We start from the raw sequence: 17,715 nt of genomic DNA on the forward strand, positions 1-17,715 counted from the left end.
AGTCACCGCCGCCCATCCCGTTATCGCTCCCTCATGCCAATCCTCAACTGAACCACTCTCTCCTCTTTTCTCTTTTTCTGTCCCACAGCCCACTCTCTCCCATCCCCACCACACACACCCTGCTCACGACCATCCCTCCCTTGCGCCCGACCACGGCATCTACATGTCCGACTCGAGCGTGCCTCGACGACAGCCGCCAAGTCCGCTTGTATTCAGCCCCGAGACCGTCCTCAACAATCCCATCCAAGTTCAGCCCAGCACCAGCAGCGCAGCCAACTCTCATGGATCCGGTTCAAACATGGTATCTATGCCTTTCGTCAGGCGACATGTCACCCGTCGCCTCAAGGCCGCAAAGGCAGAGTGCGACAAGGAGCTCCAGCGCGTCACCAACTCCATAACCTCCTTCTTCGAGGAACGGCTCCGGGAGGGCGAGCACGAGCAGGAGCAGGAGCGCGAGCAGCGGGAGTACGAGCGTGAGCGCGATCGCGAATCCCAGGCGGGCGATATCGAGCCTCTCCGCGAGGCCTTCGTCCTCCAGCCCCAGGAGCTGCGATCCGCCCTGCAGTTCGACGAAGTCAGCTCGGATGGAGGCTACGAGGCAGAGCCCGAGGGTCATGGGCACAGCCGCCAACGTGCGTTTCTCGACGACGACCGTCCCGAACATCCTACGCTGACCCACCGGGCTTCGTCACCGGGACTCCTTACAGCGTCTGTCTCGTCGACCAGCCCTTCGTCGCTCCGTCGACACCCCACTCTGCCCAGGGAACGTCCCATCAACGTCGTCGCCTCCAACACCGGCGCGTCGAGCCCGTCGTCGGTGACCACCCCGCCGCCCGAGGCGGTCAGTCCGCGCAAGCAGGGCGAGTCCTCGCGCTCGGGACAGTGGGCCGGCCAGAGCCTGGCCTCGCGCCGGCTGTCCCGCACCATTCACATCCCTGCACGCCCGCCCCGCTCTGGACACAGTTCCCGGTCCACGTCCCGTTCGCGCTCGCCCCTCCCGCGCTCCAGCTACGCCGACTCCTCGTCCAACCGCCGATCATCACGCATATTGGTCGACGACCCCATCGACCCGATCATGACCACGCTCTACGAGATCATCGCAGTCGCGACGGACGTGCTCGACATGTCCATCAACCAGCTCACCGCGAACCCGAAGGTGTGCGAGACGCTCGTCCAGCGCGTGCAGAACATCGGCAAGGCGTGGGACGAGCACCCGGACTGGCACGGGCGCAACTGGTACGTGCAGGTGCTCCTCGCCATCGCGAGTCTGAGCCGCGTCGTCGAGTGGTGGGAGGCCGAGAAGCAGTTCTGGAACTTCGACGACAACGACGACGAGCAGGAGGAGCCGCTCACGTTCGTCATGAAGCCCGCGGAGGAGGAGATCCCGGCGAACGCGCCCACGCTCGCGGCGCGGCCGGATCAGGAGAACGCGCTCAAGCTATCCGCGGAGGACGAGAACAGGCTGCGGATGTCGCGGACCGCGAGCGCGAACCGCCGCTCGCGAGATGAGGCCACCAAGGACATCTCGTCATCGGCGGCGACGCCCCAGAAGGACTCGGACCACGCGAAGGGCACTGCGTCCAAGTTCGATGGCACGAACGAGTCCGCGCGCGTGCTTGCGACGGAGCGGCTGCGGCTGCAGGCTGAGACCGCCCAGAATCAGAACATCGTAATGGAGCTGAGCTTGGACGGCGACCACTTCATCTGGATCAACTACGCGTGGCGCGGCGTGGTGGGGTACGTGTTTCACTCGAACGGTCGTTTGGCAGCATCTCACCAGGTACGCCTTTCAGCACCGACCCTGAAGACTACTTCGGGACGCGCGTGTCGAAGCTGCTCGCCCCCTCGGATTGGCACGTCTTCCGTGACGCCACACGTCGCCTGCAGGAGAACGACTCACGGACGGTCGAGGTCAAGTTCAAGCTTCGGATAGCTGGCAGCGATGAGCCGTCCAACCTCTACCAGCCGATGGAGGGCAGCGGTCTGCTCATGGTCGACCTCAAGGACGGCCAGCCGACGCACACTATGTGGGTCGTGCGGCCCGTCGGCTCCCCCGAGGTACTTCAGGCGCCCCCTTCCATCCTGCTCGAGACAGGTGACGTCGGCGATGATCCTGCGTCAGCGGAGGCCACCCAGGTGGGCTTCGGCGAACGCAGCGCGCTCGAGCCCGTGACGCCCTTCCCGTTCGCGCGGCCGATCAACACCGCGCCGATACTGTGCCGCATCTGCGAGTGCAACGTCCCGCAGTGGTACTTTGAGAAGCACAACGAGACGTGCAGCGAGGTGCACCGCCTGGAGGCCGAGATCGCGGAGTGCAACGAGTCGATCGCGGAGCTGCGCAACACAATCCGGGACCTGCAGACGGCGATGGACCGCAGCTCGCCGATGACGGTGCCCGAGTACCGCGGGATGCCGATCTTCAGCCCGTCGACGTCGCCGAGCTCGTCGTCGCCGCTGCAGCTGCTGCGCGCGCCGCTGAAGATGAAGCGGATGAGCGTGAAGCGAATGCAGCGGCAGGTGCTCGAGCAGCTCGAGGACGTGCTGCAGACGTGCGTGGAGGTGTCGATCCCGGCGCTGAAGGAGGACGAGTCGGCGGAGCCGATCGAGCGCCAGCGGCTGCTGTCGCCGACGTCGGAGCGCAAGATGGCGCAGGTGCGGCACTGGAACAAGCCGTCCATCGAGGACGCCGCGCTCACGCAGCTCATCGAGGACGCGGAGCGGGTGATGCGCCAGAAGATCGACAACGTGGTGCGCATGCAGAACACGATCCGGTACTCGGAGAAGATCCGCCAGGAGTGGGAGGAGAAGGTCGAGCGGACGCTGCAGTCCTGGGAGGGCGAGGACGCGGAGGACGCGGAGTGCTCTGGGGAGGAGGACGAGCGGGACGAGCGGGGCGAGGACCGTCCGGAGGGCGAGGGCGAGCAGGAGGACGACCACTCGAGCACGACGTCGGAGTACGCGTTCACTGGCCAGCAGTCTTCTGCGGACCCGACGCCGATCGCGCCTGCGTCTCCCATTCCGTTCAACCCTGCGCCCGAGCCTCCGCCCGCTGTGTCGACGATGAGCCCCTCCAGCCTGCCTTCTGTCTCTGCCGTCCCCGTGCCGATGTACTGGCATCTGCCCCAGGCGATCACCGCCGCGACCAACACTACGCACCAGACACGGTGCTCCACGCCTTCCTCGATATCGTCCCCACTGGCCCTCGCCGCGCCCATCGTCGCGCACGAACAGCCGCCGATGCTCGACCTGAACGAGCCTGTCTCCCATGTGACCATCCGGACGAGACGTTCGCCTCAGAACCTCGAGCCCAAGCTGCTCATCACTCCCCCGCTGTCTCCTATGGTGTCCCCTCAGGACGCGTCCAACGCGGGCACGCGCAGATCACATCGCAGGCATTCGACCGCACAGCCGTTGATCTCGCCGACGGCGTCCATGTCTGGTCAGCCGTTGTCTCCCCGTCTCCCCTCTGTCGCGCCGCTCTCCAGGACGACGCCGACGTCCATCAAGGACTTCGAGATCATCAAGCCCATCTCGAAGGGCGCGTTCGGCTCCGTCTTTCTGGCCAAGAAGAAGGTGACGGGGGACTACTTTGCGATCAAGGTCCTCAAGAAGGCGGACATGATCGCGAAGAACCAGATCACGAACGTGAAGGCGGAGCGCATGATCCTCATGAAGCAGGCGGAGTCGCCGTTCGTCGCGAAGCTGTACTTCACGTTCCAGAGCAAGGAGAACTTGTACCTCGTGATGGAATACCTGAACGGCGGCGACTGCGCTGCGCTCATCAAGTCGCTTGGCTCGCTCCCGGAGGAGTGGACGCGCAATTACATCGCTGAGGTCGTCCTGGGCTTGGACTACCTTCACCAGCGCGGTATCGTGCATCGGTAGGGATCCTTTCATGCGGGGTTTTCCCTATGTTCGTGCTGACGCAAATCTCTGCAGTGATCTGAAGCCTGACAACCTGCTCATTGACCAACACGGTCATCTCAAGCTGACCGACTTTGGTCTCAGCAGGATCGGTCTCCTCGGTCGTCAGACCCGTGCCCCCTTGGTCCCTGAGCAGCGAGGTGCCCGTGGCCATAACAGAGGTAGCCCAAATTCACGACCTCCCTCGATCGACTCGGCGTACATGGCGCCCTCGCCCATGTTCCCGGCCGATCTCATGCCCGGTGGAGGTTCGTACTTCAGCCACAGGACACCGTCGCTTCCTCGACCTGGGTCTTCCCCTTATCTCCCACTTACAGATGACCCGAGCGAATCGAGCGGGTCGGAGTCTCTGGCTTCGGGTTTCTTGTCGTTCCGCAGGAGCGGCAACACCAGGCAGCAGCTCTCCGATAGCCCTTTGCAATCCTTCGCTAGCGAACTCACGAACGACTTGCGATCGCATCCGACTCCCGGTGGTACCCCGCCCGGTGAGCAGAAGGTCGTGGGCACGCCGGACTACCTCGCGCCGGAGACCATTCTGGGCCTAAGGGGAGATGATGCTGCTGTCGACTGGGTGAGTGATCGGAGTTGTAGCTGGGCTGTTCCCACTTCAAGACACTGACTCTCCATTGCAGTGGGCGCTGGGTGTTATCACCTACGAGTTCCTCTATGGGATCCCGCCCTTCCATGACGAGACTCCAGAGAAGGTGTTCGAGAACATTCTCTCAGGTCACATCGAATGGCACGAGGACTACGTCGAGGTCTCGCCCGAAGCGAAGGACTTCATGCAGCGTCTCATGACACTGGACCCGACCAAGCGTCTTGGGGCGAATGGCGCTGATGAGGTCAAGGCACATCCTTTCTTCGCTGGGATCGATTGGGATAAGGTTACGACGACGGAGGCTGCATTCATCCCTCAGGTCACTGATCCTGAATCCACTGACTATTTCGATCCTCGTGGCGCGGTCCTGCAACTTTTCCACGACTCCGAGCAACCGTCGCTCACACAGCAGTTCACGTCGGATAGTACTGGTGCACCCGCCGGTGCTAGTCCTGAGGCCCCGCCTGCGAGCGCCCCAGTGACGTTGACCCGCGAAGCGACTGCCTCGCCTTCTGATGACGACTTCGGGTCGTTCAGTTTCAAGAATCTGCCTGTCCTGAAAAAGGAAAACGATGATATGATCCGCAAATTGAAGACCGAGACCAGCCAACAGCAGCTCGCGCCACTGACGCATGCGCTCTCGGAGCCACCCAATATCCACTCGAGGCGGCGTAGTATCTCCAGTCGCGTTGGTCTCAAGAAGCCCACGAGCATCGTCACTCCAGTCGACACCTCCAAGCCACCCTTGCCCACGAACCCGCCCTCGCCAGCGACGTCGACGTCCTCCATCTCCTCGTCGGTCTCGCGCGGGCCGCCGACACCCGGTAGCGCAAGCAGCCACGCGCGCAAACCGTCCGAGTTCGGCGCAGTCGAGCGGTTCAAGCTCAACCACCTTGAAGGAGACGTCTCGCGTCGAAACTCGATGCCCAGTCGACTCCGCACAGCATCGGTATCTACGACTGGCGACGGCTCCGTTTCAGATTCTTGGTCGAACGCGGTGCCTGTTACCCCAGTCCAGTTCGAGACGCCGCCTTCATCCGTTGCGTCGATAGACCTGAAGCGCGCCCCGGATCCCAGCGACCGGGCGGTGACGTGCCTTTTGGCGGAAGACAACCCGATCACTGCGAAGATCATCGAGACGCTGCTCATACGTCTAGGCTGCCGGTGTATCGTCGTCGCGGACGGCTCCGAGGCCATCAGTGTTGCCATGGGTGATATCAGTGAGTACCTCTCTCACGGAGCAAAGCCGAGTTTGAGGTCATTGACCATAATCCCAACAGAGTTTGACTGTATCCTCATGGATTTGCATATGCCTATTCGTATGTTACCCAGCTCCACTACCGATTGACATCTGTCTAACCAGACATGCACAGTTGATGGCGAAGGCGCCGCGCGGTATATAAAAAGTACCAACAATAAGAATTCGACAACACCGATTATTGCTGTCAGTGCGTACAGCGGAGCCGAGGTCGCGGAGTGCAAGGAGCTCTTCTCAGCTTACCTCGCTAAGCCTGTCCAGAAGGCTGACCTGGTTGCGGCCATGCGCCAGCTGGGCTTCAAGACGTCCACGGTGCAAGGGCGTGGACAGAGCACGAGGTTGACTTCCGCTCGGTGACATTTGGTATATATTTTATGGCCTTTCTTTACGAACCCCATCGCTCTGCATCATCAATCCGACTCTCCTGCTTCGTTTTCGTTCACACAACTGCTCATGTCGCGTCACGCCCGTTTCATTCTCATCTCGTTCTCGTCATTCGCATCATATCATGCATATCACTCACACATTGCAATATCCATCCATACTCCCCTTGCCGACCGTCCCTGCATTCGTTGTCTATCGCGCATTGTAAGCTAGACCTATTGTGTTATCAAATATCGTCGCTGCGATCCGGCTGGCAATTTCATTCGTCTACCTGTTTTGGTCGAGGCAAACACTTCACCGGATGGAATCGAGCCGGGCTTTCGCATGCCAATAATCTAAGTGGAGAGCGCGGTCCGCCGGCTGCGCGTCGAGTGTAGTACGTATTACATACATAGAGTGCGTGCGTCCTGCACCTTCTGTACACCCGATCTCGACGCAACGAGCCATGTTCTCTTTGTCTGTGATCGAGAAAGCAGTGTCAAGGGCGCGAAGCTGTACAGACGAGATGCTGCAGTCATTGGGGGCGCACGGCGACGACAAGTGAGCAAGTGGGTGGTGGCATTGGCAATGCGCTTATGATGCGAAGGGACCCGGCGCCACGCCCAATTGCACCTCCCAGGGCCTCTTTGGTTCGCGACTGCATGCTGCTACCGCGTTACCTGCTTCCTGCTCCGTTGCTGGCTCACAAAAGGTCCTCGATCGTTTAGCCTCTGCATCTCTGGCACATCCTACTCTTCCTGAACTATGGCAGCTCCTGGACCTTGGAGAGAGCCCGGTCCATATCCGCACTACCCCTCAGCTGGACCACACTCTCCTCCTCAGCATAACCATCCGCACTCCTTCGTTGGTGCGCAGAGTCAGTCGTACTATGTGCCTGCAATGCGAGCTCCCGCCATGCCGGGCTTCTACAACCCCGCGCTCCCCCAACCACAACCTGGTCCGGGAACCCCGCCGGGGTCTACAAGCGGGCCTCCCGCGTTCCCACAACCTCGGGTTGGACTCCCCCCGAGCTTAATGCCTGGACGGCAGTCTGTGTACTCAGTTCCTCGATCTCATTCAAACGATTTCTTCTTCCAGAACGAGCCCACTATATCCTATGGCTTTCCGCGACATTCGCGGACTGACCCCCCACCCCCGCTTCCCCGCAAGCCTGTTGCTGAACAGCATCCTCCCTTGCCTCCGAAGCCTCCGCGCTCATCCTCGCTTCTTGGTTCTCCAAATTCCCCGTCCCATTTATCTTATACTAGCTCGTACTTCTCTTCTCCCGAGCCTAGCCCTGCACCCTCGGCCCCTCCGTTTCCGCTATCCGATGAGCGTAACGACGATGCCGCGCTCATGAACCGCATTCTAGAGATTTCTTCGAAGGAGACGCGTCTCTCCCAAACCTCGGGCCAGCCGATGCTATCCGAGGAAGAACAGATCGCTCGCGCACTCGAGGAATCACTGAAGATCAGCCCTTCCCAGTCTGTGTCGTTCCCGCCTCCGGACCGTCAGGGTCCATCGGTGTCCGCTTTCCCGGAACAGGGCTCCGCGCCGCTTCCGACTGCATCTCGTTCTAGCCCTGATAACTCCGTGGCACCACTACGGCTGGCTCACAAAGATAGGAAGGTGCGGGTGAGCCAACACGCGTACATTGCAGAGCAGATTTCTGCAGACGAGGCTCTCGCGCGCCAGCTTCAAGAAGAGCTGGAAGAAGAGGAACCGCAGCCGAGTCCGAGCCAAACCCAGCGTTCACCATCTCGCTCACCCTCTGTCTCGGCGAATTCGGGAGGGTCTCCACAGCCCGAGCAGGGTCTACCTCAGTATGAGGATGTGGTGTCCTCACCGCCTCCACCAACCTCCGGGTTTTACAACCCCTCTGTCGCCGCTCACTTCTCCGTCGATGGCACTGGTTCAGATGGTTCTTCCTCTCGACCAGGGTCTTCATCAGGTCGCAACTCCCTTTACAGGAGTATATCCGAAAAGCCTATCCCGCCCAAGGGCAGCTTTCCAGACCAGGGAAGAACCCTGGGTCGCTCGCAGTCTGTCGGGGAGAGTTTTCCCACTGCCGCGACCTTGGCAGTCCCCTCTCTCACGCCCCAGGCGCTGCGCTCGCAATCTGAGCGACCGCTCTCTACGGCGTCATCAACACTAGAGTCTGTCGAGGATTCGAAATCGGGCTCTCCGAGTTCCTCCTTGCACGGTGTCGAGATCATGTCAAGCACACAGTACCTGGATACTGAGCTCCTAGCCGGACTGTGTAAGTCGGATATCCCATTCTCAGCGTCTCCGCCTTCAGTAGCTGACAGGACCTCTAGCTCTGGGCTTTGGCACTCCTTCTATCAGTTCATCTCTGAAACCGTTTGATGGTGTGATACCTAACGTCATCGCGCTGCCATATGGTCGATGTCCGCCATTCCACATCAGAGCGCCGAGCTGGCGAAACCTACTCAAGCTCATGGCGAGATTGAGCGGGACGCGGCTAGAGCCAACTATGGAAGCTTTAGCGGTTGTGAAGACCGAAATGAAGCTGCGAATAGTGGTGTCATTTGTCAAGGTTTGTTCTCTGTTTCGTTTGCGATCAGTCCCGTCTTAACTCCCTGCGACACAGGTTCACCACGCATCGTCAGATTGGCACACAGTGTTGTACATGACGATTGATCACCCCGTTCCTGCCAACGCGCCCACGGGATGGAAGTACCGCAACGGCGATACGAATACCCTCCCATTCTCCTATACCCTCTCGCAGCTTCCGGCGTTCCTCCGCGACGGCGCAGACTCTCCCCTGTCGAAATTCTACACCATACCCGCCAGCAACGAGGCGCCCTTTCCCGTTTTGCCGATCAGCTTCCCCAATCTCGCGACCTACCTCGCGTCCGCGCTGGAGAACGCGCGCGACGCCATACGTGACAGCTCGAGCGGCGTGCGGCGTCTGGCGCAGTACGTGGACCAATTCTACCCGAACGATCGGGCCGCGTTGGATGACGCCCCTGAGCGCGTGGGCATGCGTCGGCGACTCAAGAATCTCGTGGGCATAGGCAGCAAGCCTCAGAGGGACCGGAACGCGGAGGTGTACGAGCTCGTCACACCATTCGTGGCCGATGATTACGGGCGTTGACACACGTCGGTGTCGCTAACATTCGCCTCGCTTTGATTGCCTGTCTGCCTGCTGAATGCGTCGCGTATGCGGCGTCTATGGAACCACTTGCACATTGCTGGGACTATGTACGAGCGGACCCCACGGTCATGTCATGCTTTGTATCGTTTGCGTCTCGTGCTTCTTCTTTATGCCCATCTTCTATGCCCAGTGATAACATAGCCTTACGACCCGGAATCTGTATCCTTACGATCACACAGTACTCCTTTGCGACGATTCGTCTACTCGCGCCTGTCAGCTTTTCTCCTCATCGTGTATTTATTGATCTAGATACCGTAGGGAGAAGATGCATTAATCATACCTCATGCCGACTTCGTATAGGCTCTTCCACGTATGTCATGTACGTACCACCTGAGTGCCGTGTGGGTAGCTTCCTGAACTACTGACGTGATCTCGATAACATCCGTATATAACGTACGACAGCGGACGATGCTCTAGATTTGGCGGCAGCAACACGGCGCATATCCAGAAACCAAGATGTCCAGGGCCGCTGAGCAACCCCTAACAGATGTTTGACAGTGTTGTCCTTCTCAGCATTGCCAACAGCGAGCGTGTTCCTGGGTGAGGTTCACAGGTTGGCGTCGTCGCCGACCACGCGCCCAGCCGTGGCGCAGCGTTGCATTCGAACCCTGTCTCGCTTCCAACACCTCCGATGGAAGTCGGAGGCAGTGTTCGGCACTTGTTGGCACCGAGGGTGTTGATGGCTTCTAAATGACATGTTTGTACTCATAGTGCGGGCCCGACCTCGAGGTCTGCCTGCCTGCACCCTAGAGGCTTGTCACGCTGCACTGTTTAGATTAGCGGAGGAGGTGGGAGGCTGCGCGTATGTGAGGGTTACTTCCTTCCGCTCCCTTTCTTACGTTGCTCGGTCCTGGGGAGCGGGAGTCTGCAGCGGGGTTGTTCAGATGCCGTCGATTCTTCGCGCCGAATATCACAAACATGCTTCCAAACCACAATGCAGGAATACGCGTGATGTTCTTGTCCGTGACATGCTTATCCGGAAGTCGGACCCCACAACCCTAAATCTTCCCTGCATGCTGCATCACGGATGGCTTTTGGAAGGACAGAGGTTGAGCCGTACAGACTAGACACAAGCTGGAGACATAGCATTTCACATCCTCATGAGTTGAATAGTACGGAGGAAGTCCGATGAGGCTACTTACCACTTCACTACTATCAGCGGAGTCGCCTAGTAATTATTCGAGGCTCAATCCGCCCCTAGCATCGTGGCCCTTTGCAAAGCTGGCAACAACTATCACGAATTCAATTTTTGTAAGGTTTGAAGGGGACGAACTTGAAGACCTGCTTTATTTGGGTGGACACTTATAGGCGCCCGTGATGCGAGCGTGGGCGGCTGAGGCTACCACTGTACTCATACAATCGCAACATGTTCTCAGATCTCAATGTCCCGGTTCCTACCCTGTCAAAACAGCAGCTTGCGCAAGCTGCGTCTGCATCCAAAAAAGGCAAAGGAAAGCAGGATCAGAATATCCCAGTATCTGCAGCCTTCACCCCTGCCCAAGTTGCCGCCATAGAGAATCGCCTAGATCTGCTAGTGCATTGTCAGTACCGTGTCCAGAAAGTCTCTCTTCTATTCTGACTGTCAGAGCTGTTAGTAGGATACACCGTATTTGCCTTCAACCAGACAGTAGAGCGGAAGGTTGACCCGAAGACTTTCGTCAATACGCTCGATGCCCTCCTACCACAGCTGCGGAAGAGGTCAGGGGTTGTATACTTGAAGAGGTTGACTATAGTGTTGGATGAGCAAAGCGAGAAAGGCTTCGGATTGGTGCGTTGGGGCATCTCTGTGTGCCGGAGAGTCGAGTACTGAACCCTCTTGCGTGCGCGTTCTTGTAGACGAACGGAAACGCGGCCCTCTTCGCACCCTACGACCTGCTTGCCCTCGTCCCTACTACTGCGGCTACGTTTTCGCTTGCATGTCTCACGCATACACAACCCACGCCTCTGACGACACACATCATCTCGCTGCCGCTCACCCTACCTCGGTTACCCTTTAATCTCAAGCATACCCTCGTCCGAGCCGCGCTAAAGAACGGTGCCGTCTTCGAAATCAACTATGTCGGCGCACTTGGAGGTGACGGCGATCCCGCGTTGACCATTCCCAGTGGTTGCGAGAGCGGTGCTGGCGCGAAGAGGAACTGGTGGGCAGCCGCAAGAGAAGTCGTGCGTGTGACGAAGGGCAAAGGCATCCTAGTGAGCGGTGGCGTTTTCAGCGAAGGGGACTTGCGCGCTCCGCGCGATGTTGCCAACTTGTGCGTTGTGCCCCCTGTGATTTCACAAAGGCATCGTCTTTCGTGCACACTAACTACTCTTGCAGGATCAGCGTTCTTGGCGTATCGCAAGACGTCGCGCATGATGCCTCAACAAAAGTAGCTCAGTCGCTCGTCCTCCGTGCACGTACGTCTTTACGTGCCCAGATGCCTCCTCGTTCTCGTATTCATTGCCTATGCAGAAACACGAAGGACATATCGTGCAGTATTCTCCGAGCCAAAGGTCGTCATACCGTCTCATACTGGTGGCACTACCCCGCCGCGAGCCGGCAGTGGTGAATCTCAGCCTAAGCAGCGACCAATCAAAATGGAGGAGTCTACGCCACCTAAGCTTTTCGCCAACGCGAAGAAGCGACCTCTAGAGGAGAGTCCCCAGAAGGGACCAGGCCCTGCTGTGCAGGTGAAGAAGGAGGATGGGACCGCTGGGGAGAGCGGTGCGAGGAAGAAGAAAAAGAACAAGCTGTCTCAAGGTTAACCCGAGTCCGTCGTGGACGAATGTCTTCTCTTCGTGGGCACGGGGCGCGCAACAATGGGATTTGAGCATGTCTTCGCTGGTATGCATGTTACTACAGATACTTCGAGAGGAGATTGGAGAGAAGATATGGATTAAGCGTATAATATGGCTATCTGTCAAGGAAGTTTGGCACAAAAGCGTTCTATTTGTACCATTAATACGGCATGCAGTTTGCAACCATACACAATATCAGTTTGAAGGCCCGCAAATTGACCGATCCGAAGGATACGTCGCCCACCGCAAGCCGGCATGGTTGATCCAGAGGGGCAACATATCGCTCGACCAGAGCCTCCGACAGCCCGTCCATGGGTTTTGCAACGGATACCTAGTACCTACCCGGGGACGATCGGGCTGCTGCTATGAGCTACTTGGGATTCCAGGAGCATGGTCAGGGTACATGGAACGACTAGAGTGTAAAGAGATGGACCATAGACATTGTGACATGAATTCACGGCGATAGAGTGGGTAGGAGGACGGCGAGGCTGCAGGATGCGTACAACGTGTCCCCGGGGAAGCGTCTCTGATTGGTCCATGACATGGTTGGATGACTCGGATGCGTAGTGGCTTAGTCGGATCTTATCTGATAATTTGTTATTGACCCGCGAGCCGCAGACCTGCGTAATCTACCTTTGCCGTTCGCCCTCATCGTTCTCGATGATGTCCGACATCCTATTGACGGCCATGCCCACGAACCGCCATAACCGCCGGCCATCATCTTATATAGTTCCGCCTCTGTGCCATCTTGCCGCAAGCACGCCAGGCGCAGCCCGACCCAAGATCGAGGTCAGCCTCGGAGTTTCTCCAACACCATGAGCGCCTTCCGGAAAGTGGTCGCGTTCGCTCTTGGACACAACCCCGACATGGATCAAACGAAGGTCCAGCTGCAGGGCGCTGACATCCCTGTGTCCGACGTTCCTTGCAGAGCCTGTCCCGACCCCTGCGATGAAGGCGAGAGGCGATCACTGCGTCTTCGTTATATCATCTGCTAGAGTTTTGCGCTCACGTTCTCGGAATAGGTCATGATGAGTATCCCAAATTCGATGTTGATCGAGAAACCGACATGCTGGGCTCTGTCAAGCCCTATGGTCGTCAAGTATGTCCCTGCGTCTGCTTCAAGGCTACACGAACACGGGCTTATGTTCAGGCTAGATCGTTATCTCTACAGGCAAGACCGACTGGGTCCGCGAGGTGACGGACGCCGCGGGCACGCTCGCGGCCCACTTCTCCGACGTCGCATCAGGCGGCGGCCACAAAGACAAGCAGAAGGACAAGGGGAAAGACAAATCCAAGTCGAAGAAGGCGGAAGACAAGTCCGGCAATGGCCCCTCCGTCGCGGGAGTGTTCAATGCCAATCCGTCTAAGCTCAAACGGGTCACGATTATAAACGGCTCCCACCGAACCGTCTCCGAAGACCATAGCAAGGAGACCGTGCTCGTGTTCCCGGACTGGAAGGTCCTCACGGAAGTCGAGCCAACCCGAGCGGGCGCGGAGGCGCTATATGAGCACTCCGTCAGCCCGTCGTTGCCCCTTTTCGCTCCGCCTCCGCCGGAGAAAGCGGGCTCGCTCAAGTCCTGGATACTGCCGTACTCATGCGTCATCCTCCTCTGTCAGTCCTACCAATCTCCCCTCTGTCCGTGACACACTCGCCGGACTCACCGAACGCCATCTCGTACAGGTTCCCACAAGCGGCGCGACAACCGCTGCGCGCTCGCCGCCCCGAAGCTCGAACACTGTACGTCCCTGGCCGTCGGCCCCCCAACTGGCCGCTGACCCTCATCCGCATCTTTGTATACAGCCCTGACACAGGCCCTGGAGCGCGAAGCCTGGGAAGTGCACCACCAAGTCGAGGACCCGTCCGTGTCCGGGCCCGCCCTCGAGGACGACCCGACGCTCGCAGGCATCACGTCCGACACAGAGCGGCACGAGGAGGTGCTCCGCCGCCTGCAGCGCGTCGACGCCGCGCACGCCGAGCACAAGCGCGCGCTCATCCTCTTCTGCTCGCACATCGGCGGGCACAAGTACGCGGGGAACGTCATCGTGAGTCTGCCGTGCCTTCTCTCTCCCCGTCCGTCGACTCGAGAGCTGCTGTTATTACGTGTACGTCGGGCGATGCGAGCGGGGGCTAACGTACGATGGTGCTCGCAGATCAATACACCCAGGGGCGTATCGGTGTGGTACGGGCGGGTGACTCCTCACGAGGTGGATGCGATAGTAAGAGAGACGATCATTGGTGGGAAGGTCCTGCCGCCATTGCTTCGCGGTGGGATGAACCTCTCCCAACCTGGGCGCAAGAGCTTGAACGACTGGTGAAGACGACGCTTCGATTGCACCCGACCGACACCTTAGAGATGCGATAAACCCGCTATACCAGAGTTAACTCGCGTAGATGACACATCGTTGGACCACACAGCAGCATATAGAAGGGGAAGAGAATGTTGCATTTATGACTACAGGAATGGAGGGTATTATTACACGGGCCCTGGCTGTACACGGCATACATATGCGATACGCGTGCGCGAAGTACGCGCTGATGTACAATACGGGGCATACAGTATTGTTATATTGAACAGTGCGGAAAGGCCACATATTCTCGAATGGGGAGAAAGGCCGACATGAGACATACCAACACCGACTGAGCGGGGGGATTGGGCCATGAGATATAGAACATTGTACTGGAGGTCCGTGAGGTGTCGCATAGACGACTGCGCATTAGTATTCGGGAAGCATGGCGTGCACACAGCAGCCGGGCGACGTTGGGTGGGAGGCGGGGGAGAGCGCAAGAGTTGTCGAGGGTGAAGTTACAGGTTCATATCTTCGTCGAAGCCGCTGAACGCATCGTCCTTCCGCCTCGAATAGCGCCCCGCCGGCGAGTCGCTGTCCAGATCGTCGTCCGTCGTCGGGTATGTCCCCTCGTCGACTGCCTCCTCCGGCTCCGGCTCCGGCTCCTTCTCCGCGAGGATGCCCGACGGGGGCGCGACGATCGACTCGCCGTGGTACGTGAACCCGCGGAACTTCTCCTGCACGGAGTTCGTCAGCGGCGGCGCCTCGTCCCGCTTCTTCTTCGTCTTCGCGATCTCGATGCCCTTGGGCGCGGCCGCGGGCCTGTCTGGCTTGTCCGAGCCGAGCGGCCCGAGCGGCGTGTGCATGGTGCTATTCGTCAGGCTCTGCGACATCGCGACCCAGTTGTCCGACGGGTCCTGCTCGTCGAGGTCCATGTCCATGACGCCGACCTCGCGCATGTCCGCGGTCGTGAACTCGGGGTCGAAGTTCGCGACGGACTCGTCCGACTCGACGACGGGCTTGAAGGGCGGCGTGAGCTGCTTCTTGGACAGGGCGTCCCAGTCGATCATTTTGAAGAACGGGTGCTCCTTGAGTTCTGCAGCATCGCGTTGCGCGCCGAGACGGTGTTTGGGATTCCGGTTGAGCAGCTGCGGGCACATTTGTGAGACGCTGCGTTCATGCACACAAGAGACCGCTGAACTTACCCCCTTGACGAACTGCTTCCCGTCCTCGCCGATGACACCCTTGGGGAACTTGATCTTGCCGAAACAAATGTTCTTGTACATCTGCTGCGTGTCCTCGGCGTAGAACGGACTCCATCCGCAGCACATCTCGAACAGGAGGACACCGAGACTCCAGAAGTCGACGAGTTTGGAGTATCCATGCTCGTCCAGCAAGACTTCTGGTGCGAGGTACTCCGTCGTGCCACAGAAGGTATTTGTCAGCTCGTCGGATCGCAGGTCCGGTTTCGACAACCCGAAGTCGCATAGGGCGACGTGACCGGTAGCGTCGAGGAGGATGTTCTCGGGCTTCAAATCACTGGGCAGACGATAAGCCGTCTATACAACTGCTCGCACCTACCGGCGCACTCACCGGTATACGATATCGTATTTGTGGAGGTGCTCTAGAGCAAGGACGAGCTCCGCGATGTAGAACCTTGCGCGCTCTTCGCTGAACCGCGTCTCCTTCTGCAGATGCCAGAAGAGCTCGCCGCCGCTCTTGAAATCGGTGACAAGGTACAGGTCGGTCTCCGTCTGGAACGAGAACTTCAGGCCGACGAGGAAGGGGCACTCCAGCGAGCGCTGCAGGATCTTGCGCTCGCCGATGGTGTGCGCGACCTCCTTCTTCTCGATGATCTCGCGCTTGGACAGGACCTTCATGGCGTATATGCGCTTGGTGTCGCGCTTCCGCACCTGGAAGACGCGGCCGAACGTGCCACGCCCGATGAGCTTCAGGAACTCGAAGTCGCGCGGGGTGAGCGCGCGCTTGGTCTGCGGGGCGATTCGTCATCGCATGATGGGCGGCCGAATTCACGCGTAGCGTGAGAAAGGTGGGGACGTGTGATCGGTAGTCGAGTAACCGGCCAAGGGTGGGCGCGGAACGTAAAGCGAAGCGAGATCATCAGTGACGGAAATCGCGAGGACGAGGCGCAATCATGTGCCCACCTGGTTCGCCTCGAATGTAATCTGCACTCTCATCTCCCCGCTGACCGCCTCGCTCTCGAACGGCTGCAGCCTGACGCGCAGCACGGAGTGAATGCCAGACAAACGAGGGTTGCATATCGGACGGAACAGGGATGAAAATTGCAGGGTGGGGAGGAAAGGGGCATTGTCAAACAGCCGCTTGACTGACAGTAGTTCGTTGCGCTTACTTGTACCATTGATCAACCGTATGATCATGGACGAGAGCCGGCTTGACCTGGACAGTCCCCAGAAACGCGTGCTCGGAAAGCGAGCGGTCGTATACGCTGAACGTGATGACCGATTGCTCGGAGGTGACATCGCTGTAGGCCATGAGCGACCGGCGAGAACGGAGACCAGCATCGAGTACTCACAAGGAGACTTCATGCTTCCAGACGGGGTTGTGCGCGTTGATGCGCGCCCCGAGCGCTGCCTGCAAGTGAGACTTGCCGGATCCAAACGACGATGAGGGCGTCGCCTGTGCGCTGCTGCGCGCGCTCCCCTGCTTGCTGCTCGCTTTGGAGTTTATCGCGCCAAGAGCAGAGAGTGCGGTGGACGACGAGACGCGAGAGAGGGTCGTGGCGACGCCCTTGACCTCCTTGTCCGTCTCGTCGGTGGGATCGCGGCTGACAAATTCGTTCTGCTCGAATTGCACGACGACGTATGGACGGGAGCTGGAGGAGCGGACGTTGAGGCCGCGTGCCTGGATAAGCTTGACGTGGACCTGGCCCTTGGATGGGCCCGATGGCTGCATCGATGAGGACGCGCTGTTCGCAGACGAGGCGGGGGTGCTCCTGCCGTTGGTCTTGGGTGCCGAGGAGGAGCCGGAAGAGGAAGAAGAGCCGGCGGAGCCGGGCTGCTTTGAATGCTGACGCTTGGGAGGTGGTGGCTGCTGCATGTTGAAGAGGGGGGCATTAAGGGAGAGACTCGTGGTTGGAAGTGCGGACGGAAGAGGCGTCGCGGAGGGCGTCAAGGGGCCTGATTGGGGCGGAGGCTCGGGGCCATTGACGACGGGCAAGGCTGGGCCTCCCAGAAGCGGAGGTGTGAGAAGGTGTTGTGGTGTGCTCAGCAGCGAGTGGTGGTATGACGGCGTAGCCTGCATCGCTGGGGCCTGCTGTTGCTGTTGTTGCTGCTGCTGGGCTTGGACGGT

At 59.2% G+C, this 17,715-nt stretch overlaps 5 protein-coding genes across 5 annotated transcripts; 4 read left to right on the forward strand and 1 right to left on the reverse strand.

Annotated features, from left to right (window-relative positions):
- Positions 1 to 19: 19 nt before the first annotated feature.
- On the forward strand, positions 20 to 6,423 carry DICSQDRAFT_155239 (uncharacterized protein). The gene is made up of 6 exons (XM_007365907.1): positions 20 to 1,737; positions 1,794 to 3,881; positions 3,940 to 4,495; positions 4,557 to 5,742; positions 5,803 to 5,841; positions 5,896 to 6,423. Exons 1-6 carry the CDS (start codon positions 164 to 166, stop codon positions 6,135 to 6,137), a joined length of 5,685 nt encoding a protein of 1,894 aa, XP_007365969.1. The 5' UTR covers positions 20 to 163; the 3' UTR covers positions 6,138 to 6,423.
- A 1,934-nt stretch (positions 6,424 to 8,357) lies between these two features.
- Positions 8,358 to 9,261, forward strand: DICSQDRAFT_61144 (uncharacterized protein; the record flags this gene model as incomplete). The annotated part of the gene is made up of 3 exons (XM_007365908.1): positions 8,358 to 8,403; positions 8,462 to 8,700; positions 8,755 to 9,261. The coding sequence occupies 3 exons, from the start codon at positions 8,358 to 8,360 to the stop codon at positions 9,259 to 9,261; spliced, it is 792 nt and encodes a 263-aa protein (XP_007365970.1).
- A 1,426-nt stretch (positions 9,262 to 10,687) lies between these two features.
- On the forward strand, positions 10,688 to 12,681 carry DICSQDRAFT_106130 (PHP domain-like protein; the record flags this gene model as incomplete). The annotated part of the gene is made up of 5 exons (XM_007365909.1): positions 10,688 to 10,862; positions 10,917 to 11,089; positions 11,158 to 11,573; positions 11,639 to 11,718; positions 11,774 to 12,681. The coding sequence occupies 5 exons, from the start codon at positions 10,688 to 10,690 to the stop codon at positions 12,064 to 12,066; spliced, it is 1,137 nt and encodes a 378-aa protein (XP_007365971.1). The 3' UTR covers positions 12,067 to 12,681.
- Positions 12,682 to 12,965: 284 nt separating this feature from the next.
- On the forward strand, positions 12,966 to 14,415 carry DICSQDRAFT_61143 (uncharacterized protein; the record flags this gene model as incomplete). The annotated part of the gene is made up of 6 exons (XM_007365910.1): positions 12,966 to 13,071; positions 13,122 to 13,198; positions 13,255 to 13,711; positions 13,781 to 13,837; positions 13,901 to 14,142; positions 14,251 to 14,415. 6 exons carry the CDS (start codon positions 12,966 to 12,968, stop codon positions 14,413 to 14,415), a joined length of 1,104 nt encoding a protein of 367 aa, XP_007365972.1.
- A 488-nt stretch (positions 14,416 to 14,903) lies between these two features.
- On the reverse strand, positions 14,904 to 17,319 carry DICSQDRAFT_147223 (serine/threonine protein kinase; the record flags this gene model as incomplete). The annotated part of the gene is made up of 6 exons (XM_007365911.1): positions 14,904 to 15,533; positions 15,591 to 15,924; positions 15,979 to 16,376; positions 16,551 to 16,620; positions 16,757 to 16,888; positions 16,940 to 17,319. The coding sequence occupies 6 exons, from the start codon at positions 17,317 to 17,319 to the stop codon at positions 14,904 to 14,906; spliced, it is 1,944 nt and encodes a 647-aa protein (XP_007365973.1).
- Between the last annotated feature and the right edge of the window lie 396 nt (positions 17,320 to 17,715).

The sequence above is a fragment of the Dichomitus squalens genome (genome assembly GCF_000275845.1).
Source record: "Dichomitus squalens LYAD-421 SS1 unplaced genomic scaffold DICSQscaffold_15, whole genome shotgun sequence".
In the NCBI taxonomy this organism is placed as follows: Eukaryota; Fungi; Basidiomycota; class Agaricomycetes; order Polyporales; family Polyporaceae; genus Dichomitus; species Dichomitus squalens.

What these genes read in the sequence shown, in the direction of transcription:
- DICSQDRAFT_155239 (XM_007365907.1), top strand. Translation starts at nt 164, where the DNA reads ATGTCCGACTCGAGCGTGCCTCGACGACAGCCGCCAAGTCCGCTTGTA. An exon ending in TGTTGCCATGGGTGATATCA is followed by an intron (nt 5,743 to 5,802) that starts GTGAGTACCTCT and finishes TAATCCCAACAG; the next exon opens with AGTTTGACTGTATCCTCATG. An exon ending in GGATTTGCATATGCCTATTC is followed by an intron (nt 5,842 to 5,895) that starts GTATGTTACCCA and finishes AGACATGCACAG; the next exon opens with TTGATGGCGAAGGCGCCGCG.